The following is a 22,599-nucleotide window of genomic DNA, read 5'->3' on the forward strand; positions in this document are numbered from 1 at the left end:
GCATTAAGGGGATACATGACATATCATTTTAATATATGTATGTAATTCGTAACATGCAGATCATGGCATATCCAATACTACAAACTTAATAATTATTTTGTGTTGGGAGAGTTCAACGTTCTCTCTGCCAGCCACATGAAAGTGAATGGCTGGTTGTATTAGTTACTGTATGTACCAGAGACTCTTAGACCTCCTCATAGCCAACTGCACCCTAACTGTCGCTTACCACACTTCGTTCAGTCACTCTAGCTTTCCCCAGATGCTGTAACTATTACTTATGATGCCTTTACTGTTATTTTTTTAATGGAATAATTACACCCTCACGTATGATTCTCGTGTAAGTTTGAAAAACTTAAATCGCACACTCGGCCAACTTGAATGTAGGTTTCTCCTCATCGCTTTATGTCTGGCTTTCACACATTTCCCAGCATCTTATTTACATGAATAACAAAGACTACTGTGGTCAGATTTCAGCCAGGCAATGGCTTTGAGTTATATTAATTGATCTGAGTTCGGACATTGAGATTTTTAGCACCGGAATTAGGACGCTTTCATTCATATATTTGATTAAAAAATTATCTGTGAATTTGTGAATACTCCAAAGAGAATTTTTAACCCCTCCCAAATCTAGTTTGTCTAACCACTATTCCATAAATAATTTTTACATGTAAATTATAAAAAGTCACAAAAATTATGAAAAATCATGTTAGAGCCCAATCCCTAGGACTTTGTCTTTTTTATCTAAATAATTAATTTTAATCCTTAATACATCATGATTTTAAATGTATAAAAGAAGATTTACCCCTCAACCCTGCCCATGCATCTTGAATTGGTTGTGAAAACAAGAAGACAGAAGGGAAGATCCATGTCTCATCTAATTTCACTTTTAGGCCATACTTTTGATGCTTTGACTAAAAATGTAATTTTTTATTTTTTTATTTTTATTATTAGTTACATTTTATTAACTCTGTATCCCAGCTATATCCCACTCCCTTATTCCCTCCCAACCCCACCCTCCCTCCCTCATCTCCTCCCTGCCCCTTTCAAAGTCCACTGATAAGGGAGGTCCTCCCCTATCAACAAAAGATAAAGTACCAGAAAAAATAACATCAAAGATTAAAATACTTAACAGTTTCATAACAAATAAGGAGATTCAAATAGTAATAGAACATCTTCTGACAAAAAAAAATCAAACCCAAATGTTTTCACAGCAATATTCTTCCAAATTTTCAAAAAGAGCTATAACTAATAGTTTTTTTAAATTTTTTTGCAACTTTTTTATTATTATTATTAGTTACATTTTATTAACTCTGTATTCCAGCTGTATCCTGCTCCCTCATTTCAATCCCACCCTCCCTCCCTCATCTCCTCCCTGCCCCTTTCCAAGTCCATTGATTGTGGAGGACCTCCTCCCCTTTCATCTGACCCAGGTTTATCAGGTATCTTCAGGACTGGCTACAAAGTCCTCCTCTGTGGCCTAGCAGGACTGCTCCTCCCTTGGGGGATAGGGAGGTCAAAGAGCCTGCCATTGAGTTCCTGTCAGAGATAGTCCCTGTTCCCCTTACTATGGGAAACCAATTGGTTACTGAGCTGCCACAGGCTTCATCTGAGCAGAGGTTCTAGGTTATATCCATACATGGTCCTTGATGGAGTGTCAGTCTCAGAAAAGATTCCTGTGCTCAGATATATTTGGTCCTTGTGGAGCTCCTATCCCTTCCATGTCATACTTAATCTGTTTATAAAATAGATACAGAAAGGACACTTCCAAAGTCCTTCTGTGATTCAAGTATTACTCGAATACCCAAACCAGATCAAGAAAAACCAGAAAAAGAAATTACAGGTCAATATCTCTAGGTAACACAGATAAAAGATTTCTCAATCAAACACTTGTGAACAGAATACAAACCTACATCAGAAAGGTAATTCCCTGGACCACATTGTTTGACCTCAGGGTTCACGGATAGTTCAACATGCATACGTCAATAATTCATATAAAATGACCCAAGAACAAAAATCACAGGATCATGTTAGCTGGCACAGAAAAATTTCTTGACAAAATTAAAAACGACTGATAAAAGTCATAGAGAGAGTAGGGTGAATGATAATAATAACAGTTGCCACATATGAAAAAAGGACAGCCAGTATTTTCCTGAATGGAGAAAAAAATTCAAAGCAATCACATTAAATTTGAGAATGAGATAGGGCTGTCCACTATCCCCACTCATTTTTATGATGGTATTTGAACCCAGTTTTTTGAGCAATAGGTAAGTGAAGGGAATTAAAAGGGTGAAAATATGAAAATAATGTGTAAAATTAACCTTACTGGCAAATAATAGTATACATAAGACAGCCCATAATATACCATCTGAGAATTTTTAAAAATTATCAACACTTTTAGCAAAATTACAAGATATAAAATCAATTTACAAAAATTAAAGCTTTTCTATACACCAACAACACAAATGGTGAGAAAGAGATAATAGTAACATTTTCATTTATAGTATTCTCAAAACTAAATAACGTATCTATAAAGAAAAGTTAAAGATATTGACAATGAAAAACTTAGATCTCTGAAGAAAAGGGATAGAAAAGACAGTAGAGAATGACAAAACTACTCATGTTTGTGGACTGGTAGTAGAATGACTGTGAAAATCACCATTTTGCTAAAATAAATTTATAGATTAAATATAAGCCCAATCATAATCTCCACAACATTTTTCACAGAAATAGAAAAAACAAAACAACTGACAAACCAAAAAACCCTAAAACTCACACGGAAACACAAAATAGTATAGATAGACAAACAATTCTGAGTGGGAAAATAACCCCATTATTTTCTGAGGATTTATTAATTGAGATTTTTATACCATAAAAATTAAATTCAAATGCATCAAAGTATGCATCAAAGTATCAATGTAAGACCTGAAATGTTGAAACTCTTAGAAGAAAACAAAAGAAGTATGCTATGAGATGTAGGTATATAGGAAGGAAATTTCTAAATAAGACATTTGCTCAACAAAAATTGAAAAATGGAAACCCATAAATTTAAATATTTGATACAGGAAAGAAATAACAATTGCATAGGATAAACCCCACAGAGAAGGACAGAATCTCTGCAAAATACACATAGTATAGAGAATTAACATATAGATATATATAGATCATTAAAAAAAAAACAAACCTCCAAATAATTAAGAAAACACATGACCCAATTAAAAAGTAGGCTACAGATCTGAACAGAAGGCTTTCAAAAGAAGACATGAAAGTGACTGGAAAATATCTTTAAAAGTGCTCAATTTCCCTTAGCATCTAGGGAAATGCAATTAAAACCAACCTTGAGATTTGATCTTACTCCAATTAAAGTGATTAAGAGCAAGAACACAACTGACAAAAAAAAAATACTACTGGCAAGGACATGAGCAAAATGTATCACTTATTATTGATGGAATTGCCATCTGGTGCAGCCTCTATGAAAAACAGTATGGAGGATATTACAAAAAGGTGAAAGTAGATCTACAACATGACCCAGATACATCAATTCTTGGCATATTCCCAAAGGCTTCCAGACACTTGCTTCAGTCATGTTTATGATTGCTCTACTCACAATATTTAAGAAATACAATCAGCCCAGCTGTCCTTCAGTTGATGAATGGATAATGAACATATGATATACATACAATGGAATGTTATATGTTTTCAAAAAAAAAAAAAGAAATTAAAAACAGGCAATTTGCAGGTAAATGGGTAGAACCTGAAATTATTGTACTTTCTGCGGTAAAACAGACCCATAAAGACAAAGTCTACATAATCTTTCTTATTGTGATTTCTTGCTCTGAACTTTTTGATGTGAGTATAAAATGTGGAGTATCTGAAGAAACTAGGAAAGTAAAAGGGAACCATGGAGGAAAGAAATAACAGGACACCAGTGTTATGAACAACTATATGAAAAAAAAATTGAGGGAGGCTTTAACTGGGAACGGGAGAGAGAAAGCAATACAGAGGACTGAGGAGAAATAAAAATACAGTAAGGATGTTTGAAAAAGCCAAGAAGGAATCATATTATGTTTACCTAAAATTATAAATTATATATATATACATATAAAATATGTATAATATATAGTTTAAATTAAATAATGGCGATTGGAGTAATAAAACTAAGCTCAAAAGGCATAGACTGTCTAACAAAAACCTCATCACCAAATATCAGAAACCTCCTTTTGAGTTTTGGTCAGAGTAGCGAGCTTATGATAAGCTGTTCTTTTTGGTTGGCTACAAGAATTTTAATGTAAGTCCTATTGCTTAAGACACTACACATTTGGACACAAGGCTCGAAGGACTCAAGCTTGATTCTCCTAAAGGACTAGTACTCATAGTACAGGAAGATACTGTGCTCGCTGCCCTTAGGAGAAAAGCAATCAATAGTTTTACTGAGCTGAAACTAACAACCTGGGCCTGCGAACCACAGCAATGACCTGCAGGGCAAAGAAGCTCCAAAAATGCAATGTCGGCATTATCTTGGGATAAAAAAATAACTTTCTAATTGGAATTAAGGCCCCCCTGAATATGAGCGCTCTCAGGCTGAATGCTGCTAACATGGCCATATTCCTTTCTGGTGAGGCAACGGTATTCAGAGGAGAGGATATTACTGCCACTTTCCTAACCCAGTGTAATTTGTTATTCCATTTTCAGTACTTGCCCATATGGCAACAGACGAGCACAACCCTAAACACTCATCAGAGACACCTCCCTAGCAGAGGTGGGGCTTATCACAGCAATTCAACTGGTCACAATGCAGAGAACAATGGAAAGAGGTGTCCCCAGACCTAACAGACGAATCTGTTACACTGCCCCTACACGTGCATCTCAGGGGACATTGTGGAAGAGGGAACAAAAAGACTGTAAAGGCAGAGGACGAGGAAGTGTGCAGGATACTGAGTCTTCTACGTACGACAGGGAGTTGAGCCCTTGAAAGCACAACAGTATGGCTGCCTAAACAACGCTGGTATAATGGCAAAACCGGTTTATATTCCGGCGTGGATGGGGGAAATCTCACATAGTTTTATCCCTAGATGAAGAACTACAGGCAATTAATGAGTGCCGAGAGTGAGAGATTCAGTAAACCCTGGGGCTGAAACCCCTAATTTATTATCTAGCACCAAATGATCAGGACCAAACTCATAAACGTGTGGGCAACACTGAGTAAACCCAGAAGGTTGTAATTTATATAGGTTATACACAGAGAAACACAATTATACAAACAGTAGAAATTAAAGGGAATCAGGCCACAAATTTGGAAGGGTGTGCAGCTAGGAGTCATAGCAAGGATTGGAAGAAGGATGTGATATAAATGCAGTGCTCAGATAACAAATTTTCAAAAACATAAAATAGCAAACATAATGTAGGAAGAAATATTATTTGGAAAGTTTTCAGTTGGAACCATGGTGTCTTAAATAGGAATGAGCTTCTAGAGAATTTATTTGTATAGTACTAGGATTGCATATATATATATATATATATATATATATATATATATATATATATTCATGTTTAAGAATGACAAATCCTGTGTGTTTGAGGAATAAACAGAAGGCTGTATGTCTTCAAATGGCCATAAGCCATAACTTAGCATGCTGTTTGCAGACTGCTTTTGCATTCCCCTTCTTGCTTGATGTACAGAAAAATGGAGAAGGCTGAGAGTTTAGGATTAAGCCACCCAGAACAGCTTTACAGTAGAGGTAAATTCTAGAGGAATTCAAGAATATACTGTGAAACCCATTGGGAACTATATCATGATAGCCATCGGAAACTCTTTCAATGATTGGCTTCGTTGCTAAATAAAATATAATGCATCAATCCTTTTCTAAACTTTATCTCATCATCAGGCTTAGAAAGAGAAATAAGTTAGTGAGATATCACGTGAAACTCTATATATCAATAAGAAAAGTAGAAAAGGTCATAATAGACAACTTTATGAAAAATAAATATGACTGATAACTCTCAAAACAATTATATTCAAGTGGTAAACACTTTTAGCAGAAGAAAAGCAATGACAATGAGTCATTGTATATATAAATTGACATGTGTGATCCCAGTGGCATTTACGTTTTGGATGGATTCTATCTATGAATTATTGAGAATGGGTTAGTACATATCTCTTTGACCATGAGATTCTATTACAAATTCTGAACCCAAATAGATTTATTTCAGGTTTTAATCCTGTTCTTCAGGCTCTGTGATTTTTGGCAAGTTAAACACCTCTCTTTACTCCATGAGTTCCTAAAGAAACATTTATGGGGAGGGTCCCCAGACCCGTGATGTTTCTCATGGATACTTTTCCGCTATTACACACATACAGAATTTAACGTTCAACATAGTACATACAGAATGTGAGCATGTTTACCAGAGACAAAAAATGCTTTTCGGTTATGAGCCACAGATGGAGCCCGAGCCAAAGAATTCTGCTCCCTGGGTGTCCATTGTGCTCACCTGTAGTCCTGCAGGAAAACTTGGTTTTGTGGTCACACAGTCGAATGGTACCATTGCAACCTTTTTCGTCACTGCCGTCTTCACAGTCCTTCTCTCCATCACAGCGCCACAGGTCGGGAATGCAGTTTCCATCAGGGTGGCATTGAAATTCACTCCCCGTGCAGCCAGCAGGAGAACGAACTTCTTCATTTTAAATGAGGAAGAAGAAAAATGGGTCAAGATACGAGAAAAATTGTGATTTTTCTGTCATTTTTATAAATTTTTCTCTTTTTGGTGATATTTTTATGCTAGAGAAATTATATGTACATATAAACTGTACATATAACATTTTTATAAAACATTAATAATTTAAAACATTAATAATTAAAAGAAAATAATATTTACTGTCTCTTAAAGATTTCCTGAAGGTTTATATAAATTAGTAAGTAGAATGTGTGGATATTTTATTGTTGTCTTAATTAGTGCCTTCAGGTATTGCCTTTGAAGTACTTTCTCTAAGACATGTAAACAAAATTTCTCAATAAGACTTTGCTTGTTTATTTTTTGACATTTCTTGAGTAATTTCTTTCAAATTACCAAGAAATAAATAACCAAAAAATTAGCACTCTGTGACTAAGAAAATCTTTGGAAACAGTAACTGAGAATTTAAAAGCAAAGAAACACCCTGTAAGCAAAACATCTTCAATACACAAGATTTATATTTTGCAAGCAAAGCTGAAAATTATACAGATGAATCTAATAAAATATTATTTGTTCTAATTCAATTAATAAGAATATAATACCCAGATACACTATTGTCCAGCCTCATGATAAAATGTAAGATAAATTCAGCATTATTAAGAGTAAGAGGATATAAACAGAGACATTGGGACATCTTATACTCTAATAAGAATACAAGTATAGTCAATTATTTTTAAAGATTCAAAATAGCTAATATCAAAAGTATAATATTTACCAATATTTTCCAGTATTGTTCTAAAATAATTACATTAATTTGAGACTAAACTTTTAATGTAATAAATCAATTGTATGTCTTGTGTTGTGATTCTTAGCAAAGTCTATTTACCTGCGCTGACAATTATTCACCTACTTAATTTGTTGGCTTGGTAGAGGTACAATGATTTATTGATAGACTTACTTAATATCGGAATTCTGCTGTCACTAAAGCAACCACGGAGACCTTGAGTTGTGCTCCGGACCATCTGGAAATGTTACTGTGAGGACTACGTTTGGTATGTTTAAATGAGTGTTTTAATTACAGTTTTCATTGTTGCATTCCCCTGTGGTATTAGTAGACAAGTTCTTGACCGAGTTCTTTGCTTTATGTAATGATTTACAACTGCAATTCTTATGAAGACATTTAGGAGAAGCTTGGGATGGCTTCCGAAGTCTTGCTAGAGGAATAAGCGTTAACAATGTAGAGCCAAGGAAAGTGTCTACTGAAGCAAGGAGAATAGTCAAGTTAGTGCAGAAGAGGGACTCCAGTCTCTACATTTAAATGCAGATGGGACTTTCCCTAGAGATTTTTTTCTTCCTTTTGTAACTTTAGAAGTCTAAACTCTGTAGGCTATTGCAACATCTAATGGCTATTACAAACAACTAAATTATAGTCATTTACAAACTAGAATGTAGCCGGGGCAGGTAAATTAGGTGCATTATGGAGATACAAGCTAGCAAGGTGGAACAGTTCCCTTAGGAATACTCAGACATGTGTTTTTCATGTATGATTCCTGGTCTCTGTCACCCTATTCTTTTCAGCTACCACAGCCCTCTCATACACACTTCAGCCTTTCCTGTTTTTAGATGTATAAGAAAACCAAATTTCTTAAACAAAACAAAACAAAAAACCAAAAGGATGCTCCCCCAAATAAAACAAAAACTAAAATTGTGTATTCTATTCAGAAACCTCATTGGCAGGTATTACAGTGTATGAAATTGGAATTATATGTAATATTAGATATTCCTACATACTTCCCTTACCCATATAAGCTACCCAGCAATCTTTTTTACTCTCAAGAGAAAACAAGACTGTACATGTCATTTAGCATTTGTTTTATTCCTACCCAGTGGGTCTCCCATGATCTTTTACAGGTTCCCATTACCCTTATACTGAACATTAACTATAGGGGGCTGGATAAAGCCCACAACAGAAATGAATCACTCACATGCTTCATTTTATTTTGTTAAAACACAAATAAGTGAATAAAAAATAACAGAATTTTAAAGAAAAACAAACTATTAATTTTCCGAAAGGCATCTAGATAATAAATGTCGGAGATATTGAAATATTGAGTTCTCCGTCCTTTTTATCACCATACTATTTTGACCTTCTAGAAGGGATTTATTCATTTGGAGGCCCAAAATAAAATGAAATTATCTCACACAGAAATCAAGAAGGAGGACTGAGAGAGATGGCTCAGCAGTTAAGGGCACTGGCTGCTCTCTTTCATAGGACCTGGGTTCAATTCCCAGCACTCACATGGCAGCTCAAAAGTGTCTATAGCTCCAGTTCCAAGAAAATCCATTTTCTTTTTATATTTAACTTGCTACAATTCAGTCTACTTTTTTGTAATAAAATTTAACATCTATTTTGCTCTTTGATAAGTCATGTTAGATGTTATTTTAAATATATACATATATATGTTAGTTCTTAACAAAAAGATCTTTAAACTTTATATTGCCTCAGAAAAGTTTAGCTTTCCGGGGATTACTCCCTCAGTTTGTGGCGAACCAGAAAAACATGTAGGAAGATCTAAGTAGTCAGAATGTGTTGGTAGTAATGCCATGGCCCATGTATCAGGAGAGAGGCAGAGTTTGCTACATCTTTACATCTGTGGTGCATATACAACAGTCTTTCCAGTCTCAAGAAAAACAGTGCCATGACTGTTGTAGTGGGTATTTCATGAGATATAAAGGGAACATGGAGGAGTTTAATAAACTATTGTGAAAACAGGAAAATACATTTGTGGAGAAAATAAAAATACGTGATGAGTAAAATGAATTTCAATAACATCATTGAAAGTAGGAGGAATGACATAGCTCCACTATGCTGTAGTAAATCACAAGCACAAAATCTCCATATTAAATTGGAAACGTTTTTACATATTCCCCTTGTCAGTCAACTATTGTGGATTGGTGCTTAGCTCTTTTTTCTGTTTTTATTCAAGCATCCAAGCAAGAAGTGGTTCGCTAGAACACCTATCTCATTCTTGAAAGAAATATGTTTTATCACAATTCATTGGCTAAACCTACTTATACAGATTTGGAACCTATTATGTCAATCATTTCCATCCAAAACATGACCAATGGGTAATGTATTACAACTGTCATTCATTATTGCCAGAAAAGAATGACCTGAGTCTAAAACATCAATTGAGAGTTTACTTACAGCCAAATTTACAGTGATAGGGGAAAGCCACAAAAACTTTAAGAAAAAAAAATCAAATAAACAAACTCAAAATTTAGCATGTGGACAGAATAGGAATAGGACAGATCCTAAAGCAAGATGTAGCATTAGTTTTTGAAGCACAAAGAAATAGAAGTTGGTGAGTGAGTTTAAATCTTAATGGTGAGGAAAGAGTTCTGTGAGCATTTATTAAGAATCACGGTCAGATAAATTCAATTATATCAGGATCAGAGATTTGAAACATTGGAATAATGATAACATAATCTAGTTCACATTGTTAATTTTCTTTGGCTACTGTTTAGAAAAATGGATAGTCTGAAGCTTGACTCAGCCTCCAGGCAATCCCAGTTGCTGAAGTTCCAATCCAAATGTCAGCCACAGTTTCTGATTCTGGAAACATCTGATAGGGTAGTGGACACACAGAGAAGTCGGTCATGTGTGCATTTGTCAAGCTGCCTCTCATAAACACTTATGGTGGAGCAAGTGCTGTGAGGACAGATGAAAACTACCCATCCTTAGAGGTCTCACATGATCTATTCTTATGACAGAGCAAAACAGGAATTCTGAGTCCCATTTTAATACTCACCCAAGGAAAAACTAAGTGGAAGGAAAAATTCTTTCTTCACTCATTTTCTCTTTAGGCACCCAAGATTGAAAACAGGATTCTCATGTGCTAAGCATCTTTTCTCATCAGTAAAGAGCACAAATGTATTTTATTTATTTATTTTTTTTTAGCAAAGCAAGCAGAATTAATAAAAACTGTTTGGTATTGAGAAAGAAAAAGATTGAGAAGCAAAAGAAAGACGTGTGGGCAGGACCCAGACCTAGAAAATCTTTTTATGTCACGCTAAATGTTTAGATTTAATATGAAAGGACAAAGGGAATAATAAAAGGGTATTCGGTGCAATTCTCTTGATTAAATAGACATTCCATGTAGAGCACTTCAGGAACATTTACATCGTAGATAGGAAGAAACTTCTATTACTTTTCAAAGTGAGTGAGTGGTGTGTGTGTGTGTGTGTGTGTGTGTGTGTGTGTGTGTGTGTTGTAGAAGCAAGATGCACATCCAAGACGCACACAACTACACATCTAATTCATCTTCTTAAACACTGGCTTATATTGAAGTCATCTGCCTTACTCGACACAAATACATATACACATTTGCATTTTAACATTTCCTCTCTCTGCTTTCTCTTCATAATTAAAAGAACCTAGAGGGAACCCATAGATATTCCCAGTCATTTATGTATTTCCGAGTTCTTTTTCTTTATCCACGTATTTTTTTTTTTTTTTTTGAATCTTGGAGTTTAATTCATCTTAACTTTCTTGCCAAATGCAATCAGGTTCTTTTGACAGTTGCTAATGCTACTCTGGGTTGAGAGGCACATCCTTCAGACCAGCAATGACTGCTCTAACATTAGATCCAAACTGTGCAACTCCCCTGAGTCCTGGATTCCTCAGTTTCAGGTCTTGGCACAGTCTGGTTTGTGCTACGATTGTCTCAGTGGAGTACTCGGTTATGGCTGCGTGTTTATGTGCATGCTCCTGCTGTTTTACTCTTGTGTTCCCATGCTGATGATGCTGGTTATTATATTTTGAACTAATGGAATTTTACTGTATATTTATCCTGAAGCTATTTAAACCAAGCATACAATTTAAGAAATCTTATACACAAATAAATAAATGTATAGATATATAAACAAGCAAATAAATATATGTAGAGCACTGAAGAAAATGTGGCATGTAATGGTAGAATTTATCTTAATATTTAAATGAGTTCTCTGTGACAAAATATGTGTAATTGTAAGACTAGCAACTCTATACGGATAGAGAAATTGAAATTATATATATATATATATATATATGTGTGTGTGTGTGTGTGTGTAATATATATCCATTCATTCATTCAATGTTTGGCTTAGCAAATATCCTAAGCTGATATGTTTTCATTAATATTCATTCAATGTTTGGCTGATATCCTCTACTCTCAGAGGAAAGAGTGTATAAGGTTAAAAATATGGTGAATTAGTTAAAATCTAAGGCCAGTCTGGAGAGTCATTTTATATTGCTTTAATGGTCTTTATGCCTTAGCTTGTCATCCATTGTTTAGTGTCTGAAAAGTATAAAGCTCTGTGCTGCCTGTGTATCAAGCTTATTTCAATTCATTTGTCACATAATTTTCTACCTGGTCCAGTCCTGCTGTCTTGTTAGCTTTTCTTTTTTAAAAAATTTTATTATTATTATTATTATTAATCATAAAAATTAATTAACTTTGTTTCCTGGCTGTAGCTCCTTCCTTCATCTCCTCCCGGTTCCAACCCACCTTCCTTTTCCCTCTCTATATCCCTCCTCTAGTTCACTGATTGGGGAGGTCCTCCTCCACCACTCTCTGACCCTAGCCTATCAGGTCTCATCAGTACTGTCTGGATCCTTTTTCCATGTGGCCTTTTAAGGCCACTTTTCCAGGGGATGGTGATCAAAGAGGAGGCAACTGAGTTTATGTCAGAGACTGCCCTGCTCCACTTACTAGGGAATGCCCATGGAGACTAAGCAGCCCATGGGCTACATCTGAGCAGGGGGTCTAGGTCTTCTCCATTCATGGTCCTTGGTTGATTCATCAGTATCTGCAGGATCCTGTGGACCTAGATTTTTGAGCTCTGTTGGTCTCCTTGTGGGGCTTCTATCCCCTCCACATCTTTCTATCTCACCCTTCTTCTACAAGATTCCCTGCAGTCTACCCAAATTTTGACTATGAGTCTCAGCATCTGCTTTGATACCCTGAAGGGTAGAGCCTTTCAGAGGCCCTCTGTGGAAGACTCCTGTCTTGTTCCATGTCTTCTCCCACTTTTTGATGTCTATCCTGTTTGCCCTTCTGAATGTAGAATAAGCACCTTCCCTAGGGTCCTCCTGTCTAGCTTCTTTAGGACTTTAGATTTTAGTATGTTTATTTTATATTATATGGCTAATATCCACTTAAAAGTGAGCATATTAGATTTTCAATGAACCAGTATGTATTGAAGATTCCTTCACCAATAAAAGGCATTTGCTCAAGACTTTCTGTCAGGAGTGATGGTGCAGCTCTCTTAGAATGCTGCTGCTAATTCAGATTTACCTCTGGCCAAGTTAAATTTGTTTTTCTACCATCGGAATGTTTTTACAAAGAAACTCTGCTCAGAGTGAATGCTTCATGAATTCATGAAATGTGTCACAAGGAAGGCTTGTGGTGAGAGATAAGGAAGAAGGACATGGCTCATGAACTTTGAGCAAATATTTGATTATTTTTCTGACTCATGTGATGGAGAAATACTGTTTTTGCTTATGTAAGCATTTTAGACTATAAAAGGGGTTGAGGGAAAAATAAACCCAGCTTCAGTTCTTACTAAAGTTCACCTTACATCTATCTCATTGTGTCTCTTTCTTTCAATCCTCACTCCTGCTACCTGACTGAGCAGGCTCAGTCATCTTCCTTTCTAGCTTTTTTTCTCCATCATAGAAACCTGTCTGCAGTAGATTTGTGGCCTCCCCTATTTAGCAACAGAATGGAAAAAGCCTTAGTTTATTTTTACATCATTTTAGGTAGTTTACCCCTAAAAATTTTGGGCTCCTTTTGATTTGCCTGTCTAATTTGGGGGAAATATTTGCTAAGAAAAAATTAGAGAAAAGATATTATCTTATTTCATCTTTAGCAATAACATGGTTTGTAGAAGACTGTGTACGATAGGATAGAGAGATGTCATGTTGTTAAAAGCACTTACTATTCTCATAGAAGACACAGGTTCAGTTCCCAGATCCCACAATGAGGCCCACTATCTCCAATTCTAGGATATGTGTGATCCTATTCTTACCTCTATGTACCATTACACACGTGGTGCATGGATATACATGAAGTCAAAACATGAAAACACATAAAATAAATAAATCTTTAAACAGGAAAGAATATGTCTCCTAACACATACATGAGACATACGTCCATGGAGAGACAGAAAAATAAGATTTAAAAAGTCTAAATGCTTTACCTCTTCTTAATTTGAGACTGTGTTTCTCTGCATGGTGCTTTGACTTTTCCATATGTGTGATAATCTATAAAATATAGCTGTATAGTTACGTAAGGTAATTTGTATTTGTTATGTAGAATATAAGTCTGCTACTTGTGCTCTCCATAAAAAACATACAAACTAAAACCTGCAGACCAATTCCAGTATTCAATATGTTCAATAGATGAAGTTTTATTGGAAAGTGGACATTTATTTCATTCAGCCCTGGGGAATTGGTGCTCATTGTTTTGAATAATCTTAGGGGTACAAAGGATGATGTCCACTGTTACCTTTGAAGACTTCCTTTGCTTCCATGTTAAATAATAGTGTCAGGGAGTGAAACAGGCAAGGATTACACTATTTTTAATTTGAATTTAAACAGAAAATTCTTCCCAATTGTTTTAATTTCTGATTATGGTTTATAAAGCATCACTTTCAAATTTGAATTTTAAAAAATTTGAATTTAACTTCAAATTTGAAGGTAAAACTCTGTGTGATGAAATCCCATGATGGCACTGATTACCCATGTAAGTATGGTTGTGGTATTTAAGTGTATGACTTTCAATATCAGATTTATTTCTTAGAGAATTTTGGTGGCCTAGATAATGAGAATAAAATGAAATCTAGTTGTTTTCAAATAAATAAGGAAAGAAGTGCTGACAGTTCAAAAGGGCTGTGTAGGAGTTTGAAAGCTATTTTAAGAACAGTGTTCCCATTGTGAATTACTTTACTCCCAAGAAATCATGGACGCTACTCAATTATTGAGAGGTGAATTAATTATTTTGTAAATAGCCTTTTTGTCTCTAGTTTTTGTTTTCTTCTTTCTCAGTATCAGTTCTTTCTCTCTCAGTAACTGTGATATTGTGAAACCGGAGGAGCACAACCTGACATTGGAAAGTAAAGCGCTCTCAGGGTGTCTGAATTCAAATCTGTTGAAACAAAGAGGTACAAGAGGAAGCTTAGCCCTGCTACTATCTGTTAATTCTGGTTGGTAACCATATTGTCTAGTAAACTGTAAAACTCTGACATCAAGATCATAAATATTCTTCTAATGCAGAAACCATGTCTGATTGAAACAGCAGAATGAGCTAATTGAAAGGGGAAGTTATATATAAATACAGGATTATTGGGAGCAGCTCTCAGCTGAGAGAAAGAGAGAGAGACAGAGAGACAGAGAGAGAGAGAGAGAGAGAGAGAGAGAGAGAAGAAGAAGAAGAAGAGCTGGAGAGATACAGAGAGAAGAGAGCAAGAGGAGCCTGAGAGGAAAAAGGAGGAGGAGAAAGAGAAGAGGAGAGATACAGAAAAAGAGAGGAGAGCAGAGAATAGGGAGGACAGATAACCAAAATGTCTGGATTATATAGTGAAGGGACCCCTCTGCCCCTGGGCTGGAAAGTTTAGTGAAGAAGGAAGGGTATGCCACCATTGTCCTGCAGCAAGAAGGAATTGAGGAATGCCTGAAACCAAACAATGTCATCTTGGAATAAGTATTGATACATCCAATTAACAGTTCTCTTCAGATAACAATAAAAATAGTAGGCTTTTGCTTTATCAAACCATGTTCTCATCACATTCAGTACATTTATCCAATTTATTTTAATTTTGCCAATAAATAATTGGTAGGAAGAGTATAGATTCTTAAATCTGAGGTTTTTTTGCCTCAGCTACTGTGGACCCCACAGATCTTCCCTTCCTAATCTCCCTCTCCCCACTTGTTGCTTTGTCCCAGGTGCCGGCTGCATCAGACACTCCCTGCTAACCCAAAGGGAACTCCTGCCAGGGCAGCAGATAGGCTGACAGCACACCTTTACCTCTCCTTATGCTCCTCCAGTCACAATCAATCCCCAGTGTTATCCTCAGCGCTGCGCTGCAGCTGAACACCTTCTGTAGTCTTCACTTCTTCTCTGACCTCATCTCCAAGGGATCACAAAGATCTTCTCCTCCAAACTTCCTTCCCCCAACTTATCTCAGTATTTAAGCCTTCAATGCCAACAGGCATTTATTGAGAATATACCAGCTGAGCTGGTCCAGAACACAGCCCCCAACATCAGCAAACATACCCTGCTAACTCACAAGCCACCCCTGCCAGAGTAGGAGGTAAGCAAACTGAAGATCTTCAACCCTTCCCCCTCTTCCTCCAGACCTAGTTCCTCAGCCTCAAACACAGCTCTGCCATAGAGTACCTGCTCTAGCCTTTTCTTTCTCCCTGTACTCATCCCTGTGGATCCCGCAGATCTTCCCCTCCTAAGCCCCCTCTCCCTACTAGTTGCTTTATACCAACCCCCAACTTCAGCAGACAAACACTGCTAACCCAACCCCACTTATTACAGGGGTAAGGATAGGCTGACTGCAAATCTTCACATCTCCTTCTGCTCCTCCAGTCCCAATGCTCTGAGTCTTATCTCCAATTCTGTAGCAGAACACCTGCTGTAGTCTCCCTTGGTTCTTATGACCCCATCCCCAACAGATCACAAAGCTCTCCTCCATCCTTCCTCCAAATGATCACAATATCCCAGTCTTCTACACCAGCACACATTCCTTATGAACATAGCAGCTGATCAGGCAAGGGAAACAAGTGAGCAAATTTCACAACTCCCTCCAAACCTAATTCCCAAGTCTCATTTCTATATTTGCAACAGAACACCTGTTGAAGCCTTACTTTCCCCTTTGTTCACCTCTCCTGTGCATCCCTCAGACCTTCCTCCTTTTTACTTCCCACTGCCTTCTTGTGGCCTTATCCTAGCCCCCAGTCCCAGCAGGCAATTCCTGCTAACCCATAGACTCTCCCCATACAAATTCAGTATAGTACTTAAAGCCTTACATAGAGGAATAAGAAAACTGATGGAGATCCAGTATATACAAAAATTCCACCTGGACACCTACAGCTGACAAACACTCAGTATCCCCTGTATATACAAATGACAAATAGGAAATCAGGAAAACTCCACCTTTCACATTAGCCTCAAATAACATAAAACAACTTTGGGTAACTCTAAACAAGCAAGTGAAACACTTGTATGATAAAAACTTCAAGTGTTTGAAGACAGAAATTAAAGAAGCTATCAGAAGATGGAAAGATCTCACATGCTCATGGATCAGTAGGATTAATATATTTAAAGTGGCCATTGTGATAAAAAAATAAGTTTAGATGAAATATTCATCAAAATTCTAACATAATTTTTACAAACTTTGAAAGAACATATGGAAAAAAACAAAAACAGAATAACTAAAACAACCCTGAATAATAAAATAACTGCTGGAGGTCTCATCTTTCTCAATTTCAAGTTGTATTACAAAAGTATAGTAATAAAAACCAGATAGTAGTAGCATGAAAATAGAAAGGTTGATCAATTGAATCAAATTGTAGACCAAGACATAAAACCACACACTAATGGACACCTGATTTTTTAAAAAGAAAGTCAGGAAATTATACTGAAAATAGGACAACATCTTCAATAAATGGTGCTGTTCAAACTGGATGTTTGCATGTAGAAAAAAGGAAAAGAGACCCAAAGTTACCACCCTGCCCAATACTCAAGTCCAAATTGATCAACAACTTCAAATGAAACCTGATACACTGAACTAGATAGAAGAGAAGGTAAGGAGGTAAATAATCTTGAATGCATTGTCACAGAAGACTCCCTGAACATATCAATAGTGTAGGCGCTAATATTAAAAACTAACAAATGAGATCTGAAGAAGCTAAAAACCTTTTGTAAAGCAAAGGACACCATCATTCAGACAAAATGACAGTTTAGAGAATGGGAAAATATTTTTCCTAACTCCACATATGGTAGAGGAATAATATCCAAAATATAAGAACTCAAGAAGTTAGATAGCAAAAATAAAAAAGTAAGTAATTCAATTAAAATGGAATTTTAATTGTTACAGATCTAAGCAGACTTCTTAACAGAGAAATCTCAAGTGGCTAAGAAATAGAAAGAAAGAATAGTTGAAGAACTGTTCAACATTCTTAGCCATCAGGAAATGCAAATCAAAACTCCTTTGAGATACCATTTTGCATTTGTCAGAATAGATAATCTCATGCTGGCAAAGATCTGGAATAAGAAGAAAACGTATCCGTTGTGGGTTGGAGTGCAAACTTGTGTAACACTGTTAAAATCAATATGGCAGCTCCTCAGAAAGTTGAGAATTGATACACCACATGATCTTGGGCATACACCCATAGGATGCTTCATCCTACCACAAAGACACTTGCTCTGCCATGTTCGTTGCTGCTCTATTCGTAGTAGCCAAAACCTGAAAACAACCTAGATATCCCTCAACAGGGCAACAGGTAAAGAAAACATTGTACATTTACCAAAATGAAGTATTACTCAGACTTAAAAGAAAAATGCCATCATGAAATTTATAGGCAAATAAATGGAAGTAGAAAAATCATCCTTTGTTTTGGTAACACAGTACCAAAATTATAAATATCTTTCTGTGTGTATTCACTTATGTTGATGTTAGCCATTAACTAAATGGTAATCTTTGATCCATAGACCTAAAAAGGTTAGGTATAGAAGAAAGGACTAGGGAGATATAAGGTTTCTCTTTGGAATGGGTAACTAGAAAAGATTCTATTGGTGGACTAGGGATGGGGGAAAGAGAATGTGGTGATAAAGAGGGGGTGGAGGGGAAATAGCATTGAGGGAGAGGATATGAGAAGACACAGGTACAATTGTATCTCTTCTCACCAAACAAGATTTCCAATACCAGGGCTACTTTATATTCAAATGAGATATTGGCCAAAGGGATTGTATGGAACTTCCCAAATGACCTAGCCTGTTGCCAAGACAGTAGATTGCTACCCACAGTATAACTTCTGGATTTCAGTGCAGAGGACAGCACCCACACATATAGCTTGTCAAGGTAGTACCTGCATGGAACATTTAGCTTTATGTTCTAGTCTCTTTGGTGCAAGAAAGTACTCCATAGGCTACTGAAAGAGAAAATTGGACACTAACTCAGCCACAACACCTTTAACCTACAATCTGCCCTGCCTCCAACGTATCGTAAGGCAATGGTGGTCCAGAACTTGTGGGAGTAGCCAAACAGTATCTTGTTCGACTTAAAGCCTACTCAACAAGATGGAACTCATGACTCATGCCCAGTGTTGGTCACCAACACTGCTAGGGTAACCACAAAAAACAAACTAAATAGCCCAGATACCTAGGGAAAAAGTTCTACTGTTCTAAAGAAAAGTGATAAAATAACTCCTAATGTTATTCTGCTAATGATACATACTGACATATATATATATATATATATATATATATATATATTCATATATCAGTGCTTTTATCAGCCAATTTTAGAAAAGTCTTTTTCTTCAGTAGACAGAAACCAATTCAGAGACCCACATCCAGATATCACAAGCACACACACACACACACACACACACGCAGACCTTGGGATGCTCACTTCTAAGTGAGATGCCTCCACCAAATCTCTCCCCTCAGAGCTCAGGGAACCCTGTGGAAATAGAGGTGGAGTATGAGAGCCAGGGGGGATGGAAGGTGCCAGGAGAAGGAGACTCTGTATCAACTGAACAAGGCTGAGATTGAAGCAGCAAGCAAAGGGCAGACACAGGTCTGTACCAGGTCCTCTGCATGTGTATAGATTTCAGTTTAGTATTATGGGATTGTTGACATTGTGCATGGGTGTGTCTCTGATCCTTGTGCCTACCCTTGAGACTCTTTTCCTCCTTCTTGTTTGCTTTGTCCAGAATAGTTGTGATAGTTGTGACAGTTTTTGCCTTTACCTTATTATATTTTATTTTGTCATGTTTTTGTTATTTCTTAGAAGCCTGTTCTTTTCTAAGGACAGACAGAAAGGGATCCTGCAGGGACTGGAGAAGAGGAAGAAGTGGGAGGAGTAGAGGAAGGGGCAACTATAATCAGGATATATTGTATTGAATATAAAATGAAGGAAAAAATGGTCTTTTTCTTTTAATTGACTGAAAATCCATGAGTATTCTTTGCTATTGATGTAAAAGTTGTTTGCAGTGTTATGGTTCAAATGAAATCTAAAGATATAATTTATCTTTGAAAACACAATTTTTCTTGTGGATAAAATCTATTAATAATTAGCATTGTGTTGTTATCTCAGTATTAACATTTTTTAAGGAAAATAAATCAATCTGTGAGAAAATAAAGTTAATCCATGCAGTTTGTATTTCATTGACAATGGATATAACATTTTTCAACAATTAGGTAGAGCTTAAATTTACACTGAATTGTATTTTGTGAGGAAACTATAATTTTACTAAGGTGAAAAATCAAAAAACATTACTGTGATTTTGTCAATTACTTAATTTCAAATTGTCTCATACTTAATGTTAGTACTTCATTCTCAATCAAATGTATTGATAACTACCGGCAGTATTTTATTCTTTTTTTTCCCCTATGCATCTCAATAAATTTATTAAAAGGAAATCAGAATATCACCATGGTGTAGGAAACAGCAGAAACAGGTCTGCTTCAAATGACAGCCATACAGGCAGAACTCTCTCCCACCCATGTCCACAGAAATCTTGTAAGTTACGTGGTAAAACTTGGATGCTACATTTTTAGTGCAAGTGTGGCAACCCATATGTCTATTGGATGCACTATGGAAGAAGAGAACTCCTCTTCCCCATTATCCCCTGATCTTCACACTGGACCTTCATACATATACCATGCCATCTGTTTCTCTTTTCTAAATAAATTTATTTTTTTTCCAAAATCCTATTTAGTTTTTATTCATCTTAGGAGGTTAGGAGGTTAGGTAGAATCTCTAAATCACACACACACAAAAAAAATAGCAAACAAAAAGGTAGAATAAAGGATATTCTATACAAAAGTATATATATTCTATACAAAGGTAACAAAAAATGAATTTAGAGGCTTCATTACAAAGCAATCAACACAAAAGTTTAGTAACAGAGAAACTGAAGGGGAAAGTGCTGTGATAGATGTTCTTAAAAAGCCTTTGTCAACCTGAAAACAGCAGGGAATATGCAAATGAATTAACCTGGGGCCAGACTCTAGGGACTTCTCCTAGGTTAGATAAACAAGTGCAGAAGAAAAGCCCTTATTGTTCCATTCATCTGCTGTGCATAAGGAGGTGCTCCAAAGATGGGTAGTACTAAGGAGATGCATTTAAAACACTTAAGATAGTAAACTTTTTTTTTTTGCATTGTACCAAATAATAAAAAGAAAATAGACATTAACTTTTGAATGTTTTCATAATAGAAAAATGACCAGATAGTTGATTGGAACTATGGAAAGTAAATTTTGGTGTTTTGGTTCCTACGTGGAGAAGACTAGACTTCGCTGATTTATTCGACTATTTGACTGGGATGCACATGAGGAAGGTGGGAAATCAAAGCTGTGTTCCTTCAGTTAAACTTCTTTTCCCGTATTAAACAAGCAGCCTTAAGTTCTAGCTACAAATTAGGTTTGGACAACCATTCTGAGTACACACAGCCTCCCAAGGGAGAATACTGGTCTAGCTTTAGTTGTTTGTTGGTATCTTCAGTGTATCCTTCATCTTCCACTAAAACAGTTAGGGTGATCATTTCAGTCAAAATCTGCTTAAAATATCTTCCTGATTTAAGTGCTTCAGCCTCAGTACCCCTTATACAAAACACCAGCTCTTTACAGACTAAGAGGGATAGGATTTTGTTGAGCTGGATACTTGTCCTTATCTGTAAGACAAAGTAATTCAACTCATAGTCTGTGTTCTTTTCTTGGCTTCCTACACACACACACACACACACACACAATATATATATATATATATATATATATATACATATACACATTATATAATTTTTTAAAATCTCTACAGCAAACAGGAAAACATTTTTGGGAGAGGCAATAAAATTGTCTGTGTAGGAATGTCCACAGCTGTTCCAGTTGAAAGGTTTCAGAATCAATTTAATAAGATGGACTGTGAGAGATAAAGGAGATTAAAATTTAAGGGAAGGTCAGACAGACTTATTGCTACTGTTTAATGTAAAGGTCAGGGTCTGTTAAGCACCCATTGAGAGCTTCATCACAATGGCCTGCAGTAAAGAAGAAAGGTGTTTTCATCTCTCATCTTTACATAAAACCACGTATATCATTCAGAGTAAGACAGTAAATGTCTGGAGATAATATAATACAAATGTCAATTCACATAAAGTTAGAACAAACAGAATATGCTCAATAACAATGTAAACAGCTGGGCAAAGGAGAAAGACATGATCTTTATGCAGAACTCAAGCTGTGAAATCCTGAACAAGTATCTTGAACTTTGTGAATCATAGGTATTGTAAGTCTTGAACAAGCGGGAAATACAAAGTACCTGGTGATCACTCGGTCACCAACACATGTGAACTTATTTTTCTGCCCCCCTCCCCCATTTTACCAACAATGAACTTTCCTCATTGGCACTTACTATTTACATAGAAGAGGCAAAAATGATTTCAAAAATACCAGCAACTACATTGAAAGTCCATATATGAGATATAGTCTCTACTTTTATTTTATTGAATCCTGGACTAAAATTTCCACTAATTGCAAGATAAGTGAAAATCACATTTTATTAAAGGTGAACAGAATTAGATTAACACTGTAATCTGTACATCACTATGCACATCCTCTGATCTGGTACATCATGTACGAATAACCCAGGATCTCACTACTC

At 36.1% G+C, this 22,599-nt stretch overlaps 1 protein-coding gene across 1 annotated transcript in view; it reads right to left on the reverse strand.

Annotated features, from left to right (window-relative positions):
- The window catches only part of Lrp1b (LDL receptor related protein 1B), a 2,037,254-nt gene that overhangs the window by 720,910 nt on the left and 1,293,745 nt on the right, over positions 1-22,599 (reverse strand). The window contains exon 21 of the mRNA XM_060390094.1: positions 6,487-6,669. Within this exon, the coding sequence (XP_060246077.1) occupies positions 6,487-6,669 (183 nt within the window). The remainder of the gene's footprint in view (positions 1-6,486; positions 6,670-22,599) is intronic.

Source organism: Meriones unguiculatus, chromosome 8, assembly GCF_030254825.1.
Source record: "Meriones unguiculatus strain TT.TT164.6M chromosome 8, Bangor_MerUng_6.1, whole genome shotgun sequence".
Lineage (NCBI taxonomy): Eukaryota > Metazoa > Chordata > Mammalia > Rodentia > Muridae > Meriones > Meriones unguiculatus.